The 19,369-nt window shown below is 47.3% G+C and overlaps 1 protein-coding gene and 1 long non-coding RNA gene across 2 annotated transcripts in view; one reads left to right on the forward strand and one right to left on the reverse strand.

Moving 5' to 3' along the window:
* Zbtb24 (zinc finger and BTB domain containing 24) overlaps window positions 1-9,236 on the forward strand; it is a 16,665-nt gene extending 7,429 nt beyond the window's left edge. Inside the window, exons 6-7 of the mRNA NM_001098667.2 lie at window positions 5,073-5,154; window positions 7,017-9,236. Of these exons, the coding sequence (NP_001092137.2) occupies window positions 5,073-5,154; window positions 7,017-7,782 (848 nt within the window). The 3' untranslated portion in view covers window positions 7,783-9,236. The remainder of the gene's footprint in view (window positions 1-5,072; window positions 5,155-7,016) is intronic.
* On the reverse strand, window positions 7,928-19,350 carry LOC147998731 (uncharacterized). The gene is made up of 2 exons (XR_015645925.1): window positions 19,016-19,350; window positions 7,928-8,982 (listed from the first exon to the last, which is right to left on the reverse strand). It is a non-coding gene; the product is annotated as an uncharacterized LOC147998731 (long non-coding RNA).
* Between the last annotated feature and the right edge of the window lie 19 nt (window positions 19,351-19,369).

The raw sequence follows: 19,369 nt of genomic DNA on the forward strand, positions 1-19,369 counted from the left end.
TCTACTAATAACGTATACTAGAGCAGTTTAAGACAGTGGTGGCACAGGTCTTTAATCTGAGCACCACAAAGGCAGAGGCAGGCAAATCTTAAGGCCAGCCTGCTCTTCAGGTGAGTTCAGGACAGCCAGGGCTGCACAGAGAAACCCTGGCTCAGACAAACAAACAAACAGTAGTTTGATTGTGGGCTCTGTGGACTTTGATTTTTAATTGCAGGTTAGTAATTTCCTAACTAAGAAAAGCTACTTCAGATTGATTGTCACCACCAAGGGTGTGGGACCGGTCACTTTTTTAGTGTCAGTGGGACACCACAGTGAAATGTGCCACGCCGGTCCCCAGGGGAAGGGCCTAGTCAGGATTCAGACACTCAAGACTGCCTGACGTCACCCACCAGGATATGTGGGGAAGGTTGTGTGAAACACGATGAACTTTCTGTGTGGGCTTGATCCCCTTCCTAAAATGTCTCTCTGTGCGTGTGTGCGTGTGCGCGACAGAGACAGAGTTAGTTTTCTAAAATCTGGGAGAATGTTATATTTCTGATTCCAGGGAGTTTTTCTCTAGAACTTTTTTTGAGATTTATTTATTTTATGTAGGAGGCTGCCTGCATGTATGTGTGCTCCATGCGCGTCTAGTATTCAGAGACCAGAAGTTGTTAGGCGCCAGGTGGGTCCTAGGAATTGAACTTGGGACCTTTGGAAGAGCAATCAGTGCTTTTAATCACTGAGTCCTCTCTCCAGAGTGTGTCGCCTAAGCAATAGGAAATTATCTTATAAGGGGCGAACTTTATAAAAGTTAGCTTTGTGCATTCTCTATTTGCAGTAACATTGTTTGTCATTGTAGATGGGTTTGTGTGCCCATCTTTGTGCACACATGTGCCACAGAGTACATGTGGAAGTCAGAGGACAGTGTGTGGGAGTTGATTTCCTCCACCATGTGGGTCTTGGGTATCAGTCAGTCTGGGGTTGGTGTCCTTATCAACCGAACTATCACACAGTCTCCTTCACTCCCTTAGACATCCTCATTGATAGGGTCTGTGAAGTGCAATGGCAGTCATTCAGTATGTGTGCACTGAACGTTTGCTGTGTACCAGTCTCTGTTTGGGGCCCAGAGGACAGATAGTGAGATGTCCAAGTCCCTGCTGGGGCCACATCAGCCTTTGAACAGAGACAGAACACAAACAAAAAGTGTCCCGTGCCAGTGCAGTGTGGAAATAAACCGTGAAGCAGGAAAACGGGAATGGGAAGGGGTGCTTCCTTCCCGTGGGCATGGGGCTGACCTGGGAAGGTCTCAGGGATGGGAGCCTCTTAGATGGAGTCCAGAGTTCCATGGGGAGTGAGACAGACATGGCTATGTGGGGAGAGGATCCTAGGTGGGAGGCAGGAGCAGAGAGGCCGGAGAAGGAAGCGTGCTGAGTAAGCCACGGGGGACCCCGGAGGCCATTCGACACACCTCTGTCTGTTCTCAAACATTTGAAAAGCTTCTTAACAAGACAGTCCTGATTTCAACCCTGAGCTTGTCACTGAATTGGCTAGGACAAAGCCTGAGAAGTCCCCACTCAGACCTCACACAACCCCATGGTTCCCCTGAGCATGTTAGCTTAATTGGAGGCCACAGTGAAGACTTAGATGGCCTCACCAAGAAGAGTGATATGGTATGGCTGAGTCTTAATAGTATACTTCTGTATCAAGCAGAGGGATGCTACAGTCGTGGGCCTAGTCTAGTGCCCTGACCATGGACACCACAGCAAATGCGCCTGCTTTGGAAAGATTCTGAGGAAGAGTCAGTATGCTTTGCTGGTGGTTAGGTGTGGGTACAGGTGACAGGTGAAACGGGAGAGGAGAAAGCACCTGGAAGGAACAACGCTGTGGGACATGCAGGGTCTGAGGTGGGTCATGTGTGTGCAGGGTAGGTGAGTGGATATGTGAGCCTGAAGGAGAGGTGCACGCCCAACTGTGAGTGTACATGCACACACATGGCCTTAATATGTGTAAGGCTTCGATGAGCTCGAATCCCTGAAAAGCTTGATAGATGGGTAGCCCAGGGCTGAGGCGGCCCAACTGATGAACAGTTCAGAAAGGAGCTGCTTCTAGCATAAACTCCATGGCAGGCTCCTGCATCAGCCTCCGGTGGATTGAGATCACAGGTGTGGGCTACTTAACAAGACTTGTGGTTTTTATGAGGAAGTAGTCCTTGCATGGGGGGTAGAAAGGAGAAGCGTCTCCTTTATAACAATATAACGAACCCATCTCAGAAGGGAGTACAGTATGTGTGGGAGTTTGTTTGTTCAGGAAAATGCAGAAACAAAGTTAAACATTGGTCCTGGGGTGGAGATAAACCAAACCCATCAAAATATTGGGGTTCTTCAAGGACAGGGTCTTTGTATGACCTGTCTGTCTGTCTCTAGCATTCAGTTCAGTGACACTGAGAGGCATCAGCAGCCTGTTTCCTACTCTGACCCAGGATGTCAAGCAGAGATTTTCCCAGCATAGCCATACTGTGTTTGAAAACATAGGCTGTCGTTTGTTCCTTAGATGGTCAAGTGCACACTGTCTGGGTAAGATGCCATGCACCGGGCACTGAAGATCTCTTTCCCAGGAGGGCATCCAAAGAGAGGGTAGAAGCAGCATGCTAGTGGGCAGCCAGTACTGCTGGGGCTGGATCCGAGAGAACTGGATCCTCTCCCTGACCTGGAGCAGTCAGCCTTGTGGGGATGCAGTGCAGCCAGGCAAACTCACAGGACTGGTGGGAGGTGTGGGAGAAGAAACTCACAGGACTGGTGGGAGGTGTGGGAGAAGAAACTCACAGGAATGGTGGGAGGTGTGGGAGAAGAAACTCACAGGACTGGTGGGAGGTGTGGGAGAAGAAACTCACAGGAATGGTGGGAGGTGTGGGAGAAGAAACTCACAGGACTGGTGGGAGGTGTGGGAGAAGAAACTCACAGGACTGGTGGGAGGTGTGGGAGAAGAAACTCACAGGAATGGTGGGAGGTGTGGTAGAAGAAACTCACAGGACTGGTGGGAGGTGTGGGAGAAGAAACTCACAGGACTGGTGGGAGGTGTGGGAGAAGAAACTCACAGGAATGGTGGGAGGTGTGGGAGAAGAAACTCACAGGAATGGTGGGAGGTGTGGGAGAAGTGCTTGTTTGCTTGTGGTTTTTGTTCTTTAAAAGGCTCTTGCTCTAAGAACTAGGGTCGTCCTGTCTTAGCATCAGGAGTGCTAGGATTTCACATGTGCACCACTTCTATGGACTGTGCGTCTCTGCTGTCCTTACCACCCCTTTCCTGATAGCAGTGCTCCCAGAGACCACAGCAGAGATTGGAACCCTGCTTAGTGTACTGCAGTCAACTAAAGGGAATTAGCGGTGTCTCACTGCAGCAGCCGTCCTGTGACTCCAGATGTACACAGAGAGCAGGTCCATCCCTCCAACATCTCTGTCCCTTGGTGGTCTTAGATAAATACTGATCTAAGGTGGGCTCCCGTGCTAGTGTGGCCATCTTGCTTAGTCACATTACAAAGTTCAGCCTCATCCTGTGGGTTAGGTCCAAAGCTTCTAAAGTATCTATGCCTGAGTATTGACATGAATTCATCTTGCCTGTCCCGGTTTTCCTGTGCTCCTCAGGGTATCATCCCCTTGCAGAGACCGTGTGTCTCCATTACGAATCCCAGTGCAATGCAGTATGATGGAGCCACAAAAAGGAGGATGGGCCTTGTTCCCAGAGTGGAGTAGAATCAGGAAAGCAGCAAGTGGTGGGTGGCTCAGGACAAGTGCAGAAAGAAGTATTACCAGCTCTCCATGTATCTGAAATGCAGGTAGAGTGTGTCACGTGAGCGGTGGAAACTGACCAGGGTCTGAGTAGGCCCCACCTGTGATTAGAAAGCCACCCGGTCTTAACCTTTGGAGTGATAAAACTTAATGGGGTGAGCTTGCTGACTGATCCAGCCTGCTCGTCCATCCATCCCCTGCCCGTGGAGCCTGGGTACAGTATCCGCAGAAAGAACATCTCAAGTCGGCCTCCACTCTGCTGTCCTCTAGTGAGACTGGGTCTTGCCGCTGGCCTCCCCAAACTCCTCTTGCCCACATTAGCACCCCTTTGCCTTGCTCCTGGCGCTCTGATAGTCCACTGCTGCATGTGTGCTGTGCAAACCAACACTGAAAACACCAGTTCTGTTAAAAGTCATTCTATGTGAGCCTTGCACCACCCCTGGGAAGGTCATTCATTTGGCAGGGTTTCTGGATGAGCATCATCTGTGAGTGCGTGTGTGTGCACGGGTGTGTGGTGTATGAAGAGCTGTGACCTGCTGTAATCTAAAGCTTTGGCTGCTGCCTCCAGATGGAGCTATTAGAGCATTTGCTGCCACTGTGAAATGGTCTGTTAGTGTGGAGAGGCCACACTCGCTGTTTGCCTTGGTGACAGTGTGTAGCCAGGAAGCAATAGGCCCATTTGGAGGCTGCTATGATCCAAGAGGGAAGAGTCAGATTCTACACATATTTGGCAGGTAACTCTGAGTGGGAGAACTAAGCCCTAGGGCACAGGAGGTCTAGTGGCTCACCCAGCCCAGAAGTCCCACAGTAGGGCAAGAGTCAGTCAATGTTAGTCAGTGTTAGAAAATGCAGGAGTGGCCTGGAGAGATGGCTCAGAGGTTAAGAGCACTGTGTGCTCTTCCAGAGGTCCTGAGTTCAATTCCCAGCAACCACATGGTGGCTCACAACCATCTGTATGATCTGATGCCCTCTTCTGGTGTGCAGGTGTACATGCAGATAGAGCACTCACGTATGTAAGAGAGATACATATTTTAAAAAGGAAATAGAAAATGTAGGAGTAGATACAAAAGCTTCTGTCCCGCATGTACGAACAGCTTCTCCATCAGCCCTCCTGGGCGGAGCCACACCTCTGCACCCCCTTGGCCCTCCCTGGAGCTCAGGTGCAGAGGAACCGTCTGGTCGTGGTGCCTGCACTCTGACAGACAGTTTCCTCTGTCCTTTTCCCACTGTGAAGGAAAGTGGTTTGGATTGTTAGTTTTTAATATTGGGTGTGTATGTACAAACACTTTCCTCTTTCTTCCTTGTTTTAAGGTGAGAAGCCATTTACTTGTGAAATCTGTGGGAAATCTTTCACAGCAAAGAGCTCCCTCCAGACCCACATCAGAATCCACCGGTAAGCTGGTTTGGGTGTGGGTAAGATAGGACTTAACTCTGTAGGGCGTGCTGGCCTCACACAGACTCTTGCTTCTCCATCCGCCCTGAGCACTGGGATTACAGGTGTGAGCCACCGCCCCTAGCTCCTTCAGTTAATTTCTTAGGTATTTTGTCACTGGGTCAGCCCTTGGACTCCGGTGTTTTGTGGGGTAACCTGTGACTATGTAAGCCTTTTCTCTAGTTGATGTCATGGTAGAATTTTATTTATGTTTATTTTATTTTTTCATTAATTAAATTTCTCATTTAAGCAAAATCAGCAGTATCGATTGTGGCCAGTACAATCTGCATTGTTGATCTCATTATTTAATGTGTATTGAGGGAGGCCAGTCAGAACTACATCAGGGCCTGGGGAGGGGCTGAGGGACTGAACTGCTGGAGCGTTTGCTCATGTCTCCAGCCTCCGTAACAGCCAGAGGTAGCTCTGCGAACATGGAAGAGGGCGCAGCAGGCAGGTGGGTCCCAGGGGCTTCCAACCCGTCTAGCTGGGATGGCGAGCTCCACGTTCAATGAGAGGCCCTGTCTCAAAAACCAAGGTGGAGGCTGAGAGAGGAAGACCCAGCATAACCTCTGGCCTCCACATGCACACAGAGAGGCTGCACACACATCAGTGAAGTGCCCATGCAGTAACCATGAAGAACCCATGAAGTACCCATGAAGTACCCATGCAGTCTTAGCACTTGGGAGCTGGAAGCAGGAGGATGGCCCACAAGTTTAAGGCTAGCCTAGACTACAGAGTTAGACCATGTCCCAAAAGAAGGGGGAAAAAATCAATGTTATCTGAAGGTGGTTACGATAGTGTATGCCTACCAGCCCAGCACCTGCTAGGCAGAGGCAGAAGGATCGAGTTCAAAGCCAAACTGGACCTCATAGGAAAATTCCATCCAAAAGAAAAAGTATTTTCTGAACAAGTACTCTGTTCAGAAAAATTACTCCCAGGTTGGATTTAGGTATTTATCTAAAAGTTTCAGAAATGATTAGGAGCTACTTGGGTTTTTAATATTGATATTAATCATATACATATATACATGTATACATATATACATTCATACCTATTTAAAGCCTAAAAAAAGCTGTAAGGGGGCTGGGGATTTAGCTCAGTGGTAGAGCGCTTGCCTAAGAAGCGCAAGGCCCTGGGTTCGGTCCCCAGCTCCGAAAAAAAGAACCAAAGAAAAAAAAAAAAGCTGTAAGAACTAAAACCAAAATAGAACTGTCCATGCAATATGAAATGTTTACTTTTTATTTGAAAACACAGAACAAAATTATAAACTTTCAGCCCATGTAGTCCCATCTGACACCCTACCTTAGCCCCTTTATAGCCACATTTGCTTGTTTGTTTGTTTATATGAGTACACTGTATCTTCGAGACACCCCAGGAGAGGGCATCAGACCCCATTACAGATGGTTGTGAGCCACCATGTGGTTGCTGGGATTTGAACTCAGGACCTCTGGAAGAGCAGTCAGTGCTCTTAACCTCTGAGCCATCTCTCCAGCCCCACCCTTTTTATAGTTGAAACTTGAAACGGAAGCACATACAGTGGCTTGCTCAAAGTCCACAAGTTGGTGGAGAACCTGTGACTTAGACTCAGCCTGATCAGTACTCCCGTGTTCTTTTGGTTTTGGTTTTGGGGTTTTTTGTTTTGTTTGTTTAAAGCAGAGATAGAGTTTAGTTTAAAGGTTTTGGCCTGGATTGAGTCACTGGCATTAAGGGACAGTAAACACTCAAGGGTCAGGTGTGGGGCTTGACGTTCCATGACTCTTGATTGCTTCTGCCTAAGTAAAGCAGGAAGTAGAAGGCTAGTGTTTCTGTATGTTTTCTCACAGAGGAGAAAAGCCGTACTCCTGCAGCATCTGCGGCAAATGCTTCTCTGACTCCAGTGCCAAGAGGAGACACTGCGTCTTACATACGGGCAAAAAGCCTTTCTCCTGCCCTGAGTGTAGCCTACAGTTTGCTCGCCTAGACAATTTGAAGGCTCACCTGAAAATCCACAGCAAGGAGAAGCACGCGTCAGACTCCAGCAGTGTTTCTGGCAGTAGTGCTGACGAGGTGCGGAACGTTCTTCAGCTGCAGCCATACCAGCTCTCCGCCTCAGGAGAGCAGGAGATTCAGCTTCTCGTTACCGACTCTGTGCATAACATTAACTTCATGCCCACTCCCAGCCAGGGAGTTAGCATTGTAGCTGCTGAGAGCTCTCAGAACATGGCCACAGACCCGGCTGCCAACATCACCCTGCTCACACAGCAGCCGGAGCAACTGCAGGGCCTGATTCTTTCAGCTCAGCAGGAGCAGACAGAGCACATTCAGAGCCTCGGCATGATTGGAAGCCAGATGGACACCTCCCAGACCGAGCCAGTGCATGTGATCACACTGTCCAAGGAAACGCTGGAGCACCTCCATGCTCACCAGGAGCAAACATCCAGCTCAGTGCCTGCAGCGGACACAGGAGCCCGAGCCTCCTCTCCCCCCTCCACTAGGCCAGGGGCAGAGCTGACACAGGCACCTCTGACTGTTCCCCTGGACCCTTCCCCTGGAGCCACAGTGGCGGGGTGGCCCTTTGGGCCGTCCTCTTATAGATCCTTAAAGATGTGATCTGCCCCTTACTTATAATGGGCTCCGTCAGGGCAGAGTCTGTCTTATCTATAACATCAACTCATATTTGGCATTTAAATATTGATGAGGGTTTCCACTTTGATCTACTATCTGCTCTTCAGGATTGGTAGTTTTCCTTCAGGGGCATTGATTTTATTATACTTTTCTGTAAGTGTTGAATGTCCACAGCCATAGAGTATGGTCTGGTTTAGAACCAACAGAGTCGTGCCTGGGGTGCATCTTTGGGTATAGTGGGGTTATTTCTCTTGGGCAGTATGCTTGCCATTCCCAAACGAGTCAGCCCTACTGTAAGTGATCACGGCAAGATTCCCCTCCAGGAACTTACCCCTAAGAGAGCGCCTCTTGGATTTATCTCTGTGTGGTACGGCGGGGCGGGCTGACCGTGTTGCACTGAAGCTATCTTGTCATGCTCACAAACCATACTCGCGACACAAAAGCCAAAGTAACTTTAAAGGTTTTGAATACAACTTTGCTTCAAAACGTGGATTTATACATTTTTTTTTAAAGAAGCAGGCTATTAAATTTTATTTTAAAAAATCTCCGGGGCTGGGGATTTAGCTCAGTGGTAGAGCGCTTACCTAGGAAGCGCAAGGCCCTGGGTTCGGTCCCCAGCTCCGAAAAAAAAGAACCAAAAAAAAAAAAAAAAAAAATCTCCAAAGTATGAAACTGGATCAAGATACTCATTCCAAATAAACCAAATTTTGTCAGATAATGATACTTGATTTTTATCAAAAAGAAGTCTTAGTTACCTGGAACTTTAAAGTTTCTCAGTGTACCATAAGTCCTAAATGCACTGCTGACTTGTACTTGAGCGCAGCATTCTGAGTTCCGCGTCCATCGTCCATCGTAGGACTCCTGCAGGAAGAACTGGGCTCTGTCTGCATGGCCGTCCAGGTTAACCCCACTCCACACCGCTTCCTTCTGAGCCTCAGAGCGAAAGCAGCCGCCTGCGTCCATGATGGAGGGACTTTCAAGCCAACACTAAGTTATGTCTGGGTTCTGTTTTCACGATCACTGCACTAGTTGAATTCTTGGACTTCTCAGGAAGCTGGCGGCCTTGCTTGAGGAAAGAGATAGGGTGCTGGGAACACGGTGCAGGGGACCGTCGGTGTGAACTCGTGTCTTCACAGCCGTCATTCTTCTTCCCTTCGTGTATTCCCAGCCAAATCCACTATATTTCTGCAAATTAAAGAACTAGACAATTCTTCACATTAGCAAGAACATTTTTGTTCTATATGCACCGAGTTGTTTTATTAGACATAATTTATAAATTGAATACCAAGTTGTAGATACGGATCGGCTGTGTAATGTGCACTCTGATCTGACTGGCACAAATGCTGCTTCCCTTTAGTAATTTAGACTCAGTTTAGTCATTTGAGCTATGTATTCACTGTGACGTGTGAGCATGGCTTATATACAGGCCTTATCCCCTGAGCCATCGCTCTAGCCTGTTTATTCTTAAAGCACAAGGTATTTACCGTCTTTTCAAAACATTGAGGGGTTGGGGATTTAGCTCAGTGGTAGAGTGCTTGCCTAGGAAGCGCAAGGCCCTGGGTTCGGTCCCCAGCTCCGAAAAAAAGAAAAAAAAAAATTGAATTTTTTCCTAGACTTCTACATTGTATTAAAGTAAAAATGTCTCCCTGTTGATAGCTAGATAATTATTCAGAAACATGATCGAGGAGCTGTGGGTTTGGTTTTGGCGTAGGAGACTCAGCCCATAGGTACCTATGCTAAGCGTGAGCTCTACTCCTAATCCGAGACTGTTTGTTTATTATTTCTGAGAACAGTGTTGCACTGTTATGTCCAGGCTGAGTTAAGTGTGTCCTCTCAAGTGACTGACTGCAGATGTGGTCTCCAGGCCTACATGACTGGTTACAAGTTAAATTTAGGTTACTTTATCACAGTCTACCTCAGCACCAAGAAATAAACACTGTGGGCAGGCCTGGTAGTGCAGGCCTATGATCCCCGGACTCAGGCGGAGGCAGGAGTGCCTTGAGTTGAAGGCTAGCCTGAGCTATTAGAGCCTGTGAAAGAAAACAAGGCCTGGGGATGTAGTTCAACGGTAGAACGTGCCCCTGCATACACAAGACTGGGCTCCATCCTCAGCACTGGGGAACTTATAATTTTCCAAAGCCACATGCAACAGTAGGGGCTATTAACCTAACGAAGTTAGTTACCTACTATCCTGCTCGCTCTTGTCAGCACGGCCATACAGCATCTTACAGAGAAGCAACTGAGGGATTGCCCAGAGCAGAGCCTCTCAACCTTCATAATGCTCCCCATGTTGTGGTGACCCCCAACTATAAAGTTACCTTGGTTGCTACTTTATAGCTGTAAATGACCTGTGAAAGTGTCATTCTACCACCCCAATCCCCAAAGGGGCTTCAGCCCACAGGTTGAGAGCCTCTGGCCTAGCTCCTGTTGGTCTGTAGGGATACATGTGAGGAACTGTGGGCCCATCCCTTCCGGTAGCACCATGCCTCAAGCAGGTGGCCTCTAGGCTATATTAAAGAGCTGGTTAAGCATGAACCAGTAAGTGACTCAGCGAGCAGGCTATCAAACCAAGTTTCACTGCGTCCTACTCTCAACTCCCGCCTGGACTCCCCACAGGGATGGATCACAACTTGAAAGTAAAAGCCTAGTAAACCCTTTCTTCCCCAGCTTGCTTTGGTCAAGGTGTTTGACACAGTAATAGAATGTGACTAGAACATTTCACTGCCAAGTCTTTCAACATGTAATTAATGCTAAACTGTATTAATGAGAGTTTTACATCCTCTCCTCCATACAGAATTCTCATAATCACTTGTGTGTTTCGTACTGCCTGCGTATCAGTTTTGGCAACAGTGTTTACTGCTTTTTGATTTGCCTTTAGGTTTCATACAATGTATAGGCTAAAAACCTAGATTCGTCTATGAAGGAGTTCAGACAACTATTTGAAAACTGAGGGGTTTGGGGATTTAGCTCAGTGGTAGAGCACTTGCCTAGCAAGCGCAAGGCCCTTGGTTCAGTTCCCAGCTCCGAAAAAAAAAGAAGAAAAAAGAAAGAAAGAAAGAAAGAAAGAAAACTGAGAAAAATACTTAGGTTTAACTTTTAGAAGTAAGTCCAGTTCCATGGTTTATGTGGCCACATTGTAAGCCCTTCCAGACTCTGTAGCAAGGGACCAGGTACCAGTCTTGACTGTACCATCTGACCAGCTGTCACAGGAGAATCAGGAAGTGATGGCAACTTTCTTGCCCTAGCTCCCTCATTACTCTGACTACCCCCTGCTTACTCTTCATGACATTCCTATGAGGTTAGTATCATTATCATTAGGCCCATTTTACAGATGAGAATATTGAGGCTCAAATACACACCCTGTATATGGGTGTGTCCCCAGTACATACCCTGCCCTTTGGAATGAACCTCCTTTTTAATAGCTTTCTAAAACAAACTTTTATAAAGGTTTGCTTCATTTTTATATTTATGGGTGTTTTGCCAGCATGTATGTCTGTGGATCATGTGCCCTCAGAAGTCAGAAGTGAGTGTCAGATCCCCTGGATCTGGTGCTTTTGATTAAAAACAGGTGCATTACTACCACACCTTTAATTCCAGCACTCGGGAGTCAGAGGCAGGCAGGTCTCTTGAGTTCTAGGCCAGTCTGCTCTACAGAGTGAGTTCCAGGACAGCCAGGGCTGCATGGTAACGTTGTCTCAAAAAGCAAAACAACCAGGATTCATGCAATTCCTGGGATTTCTGGGATTTCTGGGATTCCACATGGTTTGGAGACCTGGCCATGGTCTGACTTAGTAAGCACTGCTTTTTCAACAACTGGGGTTTATGTTATTACAACCCTGGTTAGAAATGTGACAGATGGGGGCTGGGGATTTAGCTCAGTGGTAGAGCGCTTACCTAGGAAGCACAAGGCCCTGGGTTTGGTCCCCAGCTCCGAAAAAAAGAACCACAAAAAGAAAAAAAAGAAATGTGACAGATGGCAGAGATCCAATGTCTCTGAGACCTCTTCCCCTAGCTTCCTGCTTGCTTTCTGTGTCTTTCCGTGTCCAGCCTTCCACCTTTCAGAGACGTCAGGCATGCTGCATTGGCCCACACTAAACCTAATGTGTAACTGCAGTAACTCTTGAAAGGTCCTGTTTCCAAATGCAGCCCTGCTTGGAGGCAGTAGGGTTGGGGCTTCAACATAGATTTGGGAGGGGGAGGGGGCAAGGCACAATTCAGTGCTAATGGGCTATGCTGAGAAGGGACCGTGCTAGGACACACCCGTAACCCATAGGAAGCAAGTCCTGCTTACTCTTCATGACATTCCTATGAGGTAAGTATCATTATCATTAGGCCCATTTTATAGATGAGAACAGTGAGGCCCAAGGAGATAAAAGCCATAGAGTGGCAGAGCCGGAACTGAGGCCCAAACCTGGCTGATCCCATTATACTGCATTGACAAAAATGAGTTGAGATGGAAAGTAAGTTCCGTGTCTGAAAGGCTGACACACAATCAAACGTACTTAGTGTCTCTCCTACAGAAAGGGACCAGTGCTGTCTCAGTTATACAGCATTTTTGCTATTAATCAGAATTTACCAACTAGATAGACGTTATTTCGAAGGTGGGCATACCTTAAGTTGCCCCCCCACTTCTATTTTTTAAAGTAAGAATTTTGAGTCTGGAACAGATTTGTTTTATAAGCATTAAGCTACATTTGTATTTTCAGTTTCTAAGTTTCCGCCTAAACCCTCATGAAATCTAAGGAAACCCTTTGTCCTTGCTTTTGTAAATAGGGATAACCTCTAAAACCACAATCTCCCTGGCCTACCTTGCCCGCTTAGGACGGAGTGACCTCTGAAAGGAGCTGGAGCCACTGTAATCATCTTGTTTCAGTCAGCTCACGTGACTAAGCCAGAGGACTTGGGCTAGCGGGCCCTTCTCACCTGAACTGCCCCACATTAGACAAGTCTTTAACGCTCATTCAACTAGAGTTTTGGTAAAATAGGAACCTGACCACCTTTCGGTGATATTGTCAAAGGATCGTGGCTCTTTGAAAAGTGATTAACTTCTGTGACGTACAAGGAAGAAAAAAAAGAAATGCCCACTCTCGGGACAGAAACTCTGTGTCCTGGGCCGGGATTTACTATTTTGACTCTTGGTAACTGTAATAGAGCCCATCATGAATTTGAAAGTGATTTTCCAAGAGTAGTTTGACTATTGGCTTTAATTTTGGTTTCGTTTGTCCAGCCGGAACCTCATACAGGTCAGACTGGGCTTGATGTTCTCATCCCCCGTCTCCACCTACCAAGTTCCGGCATTTCAGGTGTGTAACAGCTCCATGTTACTCTCTCCCCGTTAAATGAAAAGTTAGACTGAAGTACCGTTGGGCAAAATTACAGAAAGCCACATTTTCCAAATTACATGATTAGGTGACTTTTGGTCTGGAGAAGTCCTTCTAATTGTGTTTGAAGAACAAAAGGAAATGTGGAAAGAATGGGGTCCCTGCTGTGGAGGAGCCTGTGAAATCCTTCTCTGACCTGCAGAGAAACGGATGTGCAGAGGGCAGGCTACAGAGTATCTTAACGAGGCCACACCTCCAAAGGAGTGCTGCTCCCTGGCCGAGCATATTCAAACCACCGCATTCCACCCCTTGAACTTATTCAAATATGAGCCTGTGGGGGCCATACTTAAACATGGCATAATGAAGACTACACTTAGTCCAACTTCCAAAGTCTCCATAATCATGGCAGTCTCGACAATGTTAAAAATCCAAAGTTCAAAGTCTCTTCTGAGATCCATCCAATCACTTCACAGTAATGCCCAAAGCAGGGCAGGAAATCAGCTGGGCAAACTCCAAACTCTGCATTTCCATATCTGATACCAAGGCGGTCTTCACATCCCCAACTCCTTTTTCCTCTTTGTTGGGCGCAATAAACTGCTGTCTCCTGGGCTGGTTCCACTTTCTGTTAGCAGCTTTCCTCAGCAGATAGCCCACGGCTCTGGCATCTCAAACATCTTGGGGTCTCCAAGGCAACTTAAACGTCACAGCTTTTTCCCCCAGTGTCTGGGATTCACACATAATCTGGGCTCCTCCAAAGGGCTGGCGTCACTTCTCCAGCTCTGTCCTCTGTAGCACTCTAGGCTCTGGTCGACTCTACTCCATTGCCACTGCTGTACTTGGTGATCATCCAATGGCACTGGCATCTCCAATACGCTGGGGTCTTCCACTGAAACTAGGCTTCAACAATAGCCCCTCATAGGCTCCCTTCATGGTTCCAAACCTCAACTTCTTCAATGACCCTTTCAGTCCTGGACCATCAACTGCAACTGAGGCTGCACTTCACCAATGGCCTTCCATGGCCTCTCAGAGTGCCAAGCCTCAGCTGCTCTTCATGGTCCCTTCATGCCACCTGGGTGACTCTCACACATTACCAAGTCCAGCAGCAGCACGAGTTACAACCTTGGCTTTCTCTGGAACACAGTTTCTTTGTACTCTCAGGAATCACTTCCCAAAAGATTTCACCTCAGTGATGCTGGTCTCTTCTTAACCACCACTAATTCCTTAACTCCAGCCAACCAGCATCAACTGTCCCAGTAGTCCCTTCTATTCTAGACGTTAAAGCCAGAGCCACATGGCCAAAGCTCCCAAGATCTGCTGCTTGCTGGAGCTGGAACATCCCCCCCCCCCCAATTCTATTACCAGCTTTCTGTTTTCCAACTCCCTCACTGCTTAAGCTTGGCTGTCCTGAAATTTGCTCTGTCAATTGACCTTGAACTCAGATCTGCATGGTTCTGTCTCCTGAATGCTAGGATCATGGGCATATATTGTACCCCATGCCTAAATTTAAGCTTTTCTCTACTTGGAATTGTTCTATACTAGGCTGGCCTTGAACTCAGGAATCTGCTTGCCTTGTCTCCTGGGATTGAAGGTGTGTACCACCATGCTTGGACCTAAGCTTTTCGAGGACACAGTTCTTCAAGATCCAGATCAAAATCTGTGTCTTCCAGCCTCAAGATCTGGATCACAAGTGTGCCCTCCATTTCTGGATTATGGTTCATTCCAGATTAAAAGTCCAAACTATTCCTTGTTCAACTGCAAACACACACAATAAGTTTAGCTGGGTGGGGTCTTACCCTGAGATCACCTCTCCCTTAATCTCTTATCTCCTTGAAGACAGGATTCAACTCCATTTCACTTTCTGATGTCCCTTTATTACTTGAACCATACCTTTTTATATTTTTCCTTTTCATTAAAATGCTCTTCATAAGACTAAACCAGAGAAAAAGTCTCTGATGGTACTTCCTTTGTCAATGCAACTAATATAAATTTAAACCTCTTGGGCCAGGTCTGCAAAGTTCAAATCACTCTCAGCACTACCCAGTTCCTGGTACCAACTCCCGTCTTAGTTAGGGTTTTACTGCTGTGAACAGACACCATGACCAAGGCATCTCTTATAACCACAACATTTAATTGGGGCTGACTCACAGGTTCAGAGGGTCAGCCCATTATCATCCAGGTAAGCACAGTGCAGTAGGAGCTGAGAGTTCTACATCTTCATCTGCAGGCCACTAGAAGAAGACTGGCTCCCACGTGGTTAGGAGGAGGGTCTTAAAGCCCACACCCACAGTGACACACTTCCTCTAACAAGGCCACACCTCCAAATAGCGCTGGCTCCCTGGGCCAAACATATTCAAACCACAACACAGAGGGATAAGTGTGGAGAGGAGTGGGGGAAAGGAAAGTTTATTTCAGATTCATCCAGTCGTAAAGAGGAGCAGTTATTTAGTTTTTGTGGGGATTCCCTGCCCCTGGTTATTTCGTAACAGGGGCTCTGGAGCTCAGGCTGACCTTGTTATGTAATAGAGGATGACCTTGACCTTGATCCCCCAGCTTCCTTCTCCTGAGTGTTCGTGCTACAAATAGAGACCACTACATCCAGTTTGCATATGATGCTGGGTATAAAACTGGGGATTCTTACGTGCCAGGCAAGATTACCAACTGAGCTACATCCCAGGAGTGGCGTTTATTTATTTATTTAATGTATATGAGTGCTTTATCTGCATATACGCCTGCATGTCTGAAGACGGCATCGGATCCCATTACAGATGGACATGAACAACTATGTGGTTGCTGGGATTTGAACTCAGGACCTCTGGAAGAGCAGTCGGTGCTCCTAACCACTGAGCCATCTCTCCAGCCCTCCAGGAGTGATTCTTTTTTTTTTTTTTTTTTTTTTTTGGTTCTTTTTTTTTTCAGAGCTGGGGACCGAACCCAGGGCCTTGCGCTTCCTAGGTAAGCGCTCTACCACTGAACCAAATCCCCAGCCCCCAGGAGTGATTCTTAATGAGGCTGGATGCACGCAGGCATCCGTGCATGCCTGCATACCCTCTGCCCCACATGGGATCTATCACCAAGTGCTATCAGGTTTGCCCCAGGCTATCTTTTGAATCTATCCTGTCCCCATCTTCACTGTACATTGTGTCCCTTCCCTAGACTCTGCCACGGGTTCTGAGTAATGGTTTGTAATCCCCCTGCCCAGACCCTTTCTCCAATAGAAAGTTGTATTTTTGACCATTGTCACCTTAGCAACAAACAGAATAAAATACCTGTGTCCTGGCTGGTTTTGTGTGTCAACTTGACACAAGCTGGAGTTATCACAGAGAAAGGAGCCTCAGTTGTGGAAATGCCTCCATGAGACCCAGCTGTAAGGCATTTTCTCAATTAGTGATCAAGGTGGGAGGACCCAGCCCATTGTGGGTGGTGCCGTCCCTGGGCTGGTGGTCTTGGGTTCTATAAGAGAGCAAGCTAAGCAAGCCAGGGGAACAAGCCAGTAAGTAACATCCCTCCATGGCCTCTGCATCAGCTCCTGCTTCCTGACCTGCTTGAGTTCCAGTCCTGACTCCCTTTGGTGATGGACAGCAATGTGGAAGTGTAAGCTGAATAAACCCTTTCCTCCCCAACTTGCTTCTTGGTCATAATGGTTTTTTGTGCAGGAACAGAAACCCTGACTAAGACACCTTGCTAAACGGATAGATTATATTATTTTAATTATGACTTCAACTCCTTCTGCAATTCTCTGCACCTAGAATAAAATCCCCAACCCAGCTTCCTCTTGGGCCCTTCTTCTGCATTCTCACTTCCGGCCACACTGGTTGGTTACCTCTCTATTGGTCTAAACACATCCAGCTCATTTCTGCCTGAGGGCCTAGGAGCAGGTGGTTTCTCCGCCTGGAAAGTTGTCAGAACTCCCCAACCCACACCATTCAAGTCAAAATTATGTGAGGCTCTTCCAGACCCTCTAATCTGAACCCAGCCAGCACCTCCAAACTTAGACAGGATACACCTTTGCTTCACTGCCTGTTTTCCATTGGGAACTGTGGCTCTCAGGGTTGCACTGACTCTAGGCCAGGCCCATGAGAGCTGAAGATTCTGGGCTTCAGATTTAAGGCCATATTATAGACCAACAGATGTCTGCTGGGCTGTTAGAAAGTTTCTTTCTGGCTCTAAGCCCAGGAGATCAGAGGTTGGGAGGTGAGATAAGGAAGTAAAACATGGCTCTACAGAAAGACAGAACTTGGTCTGACACACACACACACACACACACACACACACACACACACACACACACACACACATAGAGAGAGAGAAGAGGATCCTGTCCTTAATGCCTCGGGACTTTAAACTGAGCAGCTGCTAAGGCAATGTTTTCCAAAGCCATTAGAATGGGATTCTTTTAAAATGGAATTTTCACAGGTGGGTCATTTATTTTATTTACTCCAACGTGAACTATATAGCCAGTATGACTAGGCTAACTACTTTTAGCTCACATAAATACACAACTGAGGATCATAACTCAAGACTCTAATAAGGAAAAAAGGAAAAAATGCTTGGGTTTTGGGTTTTTTTGTTTTGTTTTGTTTTTGTTTTTTTGTTTTTGTTTTTTTTTTTCCTGTACGTTTCTGAGAAGCGGCAACATTCAATAAAAAGAACCCAGACCTGAAACTGGCTAAGGAAGTTGAGTCATTAAAAAATGCCTCGATTTAGAGACCAGGAGATTGAGGTTAGTGATTTCCAGCCACAGCAGGCCTGGTACAGAAATCTGACCTACAGACAGACAGACCTTCTGGAGTGCAGACCACTGCCCTTCCCACAGCTCCCTGGCTGTACTGTGGGTCTTTAACTAGCATCAAGGAGAGCTGTAAGTCAGCAGGTTTTAAGAGTCGAGGAACTCGTTCTATGATCTTTTGAAAAGACAGCTTTTACAATTTGCTGCTCATAGAGCAACCCTGTTTGGCTTCAACTACAGCCTCTGGAGGAACCTGGGCCTTCGTAAACAAGACCCAGTACGTGCTGGCGTCCATCTGCTAATGGAAGGGAAAGGCACGGAGAGTGAAGGCTGGAAGCCCATTTGTAGTGCACTTTTTAGAGCATTTTCACACTGCGTTCAAATATGGGTGTGTCTGACATTCTGCAAATTTGTTCCAAGCAGAATGATGTCTCTCAAGAACACGAGTGGGCCCAGATCAAAGGCTTCCCTGCCTTCCAGAGTGTGTGACCTGTGTTGGTCTCTCCCGGCAGAGATCGGGTATTTCCTCTTCCTTCTCTCTCTGCCCCAACAGCTGCGGCTGAGTGTGCTGAGCGCTGGGGCTTTACTGGGTGTCCCAGTGTCTTTAGACAAAAGGTCAAATGATTGATTCAAACACAAACCCGCAAAGACAGCCATTGAACCTCAGCTCTTTTTGGTCCCCTTATCTCAAGGAGAGAGAATGTAGCCACCTCTTCCTAGGTTAAGCACTTCTCATGAATGTCAACCTTTATTTCCGCCCCATGGATTAACAGTGGTAGGCAGGAATCCAGAACGGCCTGGGGGCTGATAGCATCCATGCCACTGGCTGTTGAACTTGTGTGGTCATGAAGTCTCGTTGACTTTTTCAGGAAAACAGTTTTTGTCAACGCTCATGCAATAAATGACAACTGCTGTTTTATTAACTTTAACCAAAGCTGCTTGATTTTGAACAATTCCTTTCATGATACAACTTAAGGGAAAATACAGAATTCGATTCCAAAGTTTCTCAGCATTGTCCGTTTCCTGAGTCTTGATTTTAGTTCTGAACCTTGAATTCCTAGCCTCTCCCACATTCTGCCTTTCTTAGTTGAACATACGAACACATACACACACACACACACACACACACACACACACACACACACACACACACGACTCCCGAGTTCCTTACTTTGTGTGGACCGGGACTTAAGCTTTGTCCTTAGCCTGAGCCTCCGTGCCAGCTGACCTGTCCCAGGAGAGATGGACCCCGCAACTGGATCCTCGGTGGCGCCCAGGGTGTGGATTTCTCGGTGGGAGAGGTGAAGGGAGCTCAGAAATCTGGCGCCACCCTCGGACCCTGCAGCTTAAACAAACTTCTTGCCGGAGGCCTGAGCCCACTCCGCCAGCTCTCGGAAGTGGCCCACAGCTTGGGTACCACTGGGGCGGACTCAGGCACGGTCACTCAAGTCTCTGCTCTCCCTGTCCCAGCCAGGCCAGACAGTTTGGAGGCCCCCAGCAGTCCCTGGTGTAGACAGAGCCACGC

The sequence above is a fragment of the Rattus norvegicus genome, chromosome 20 (genome assembly GCF_021556685.1).
Source record: "Rattus norvegicus strain SHRSP/BbbUtx chromosome 20, alternate assembly SHRSP_T2T, whole genome shotgun sequence".
NCBI lineage: Eukaryota > Metazoa > Chordata > Mammalia > Rodentia > Muridae > Rattus > Rattus norvegicus.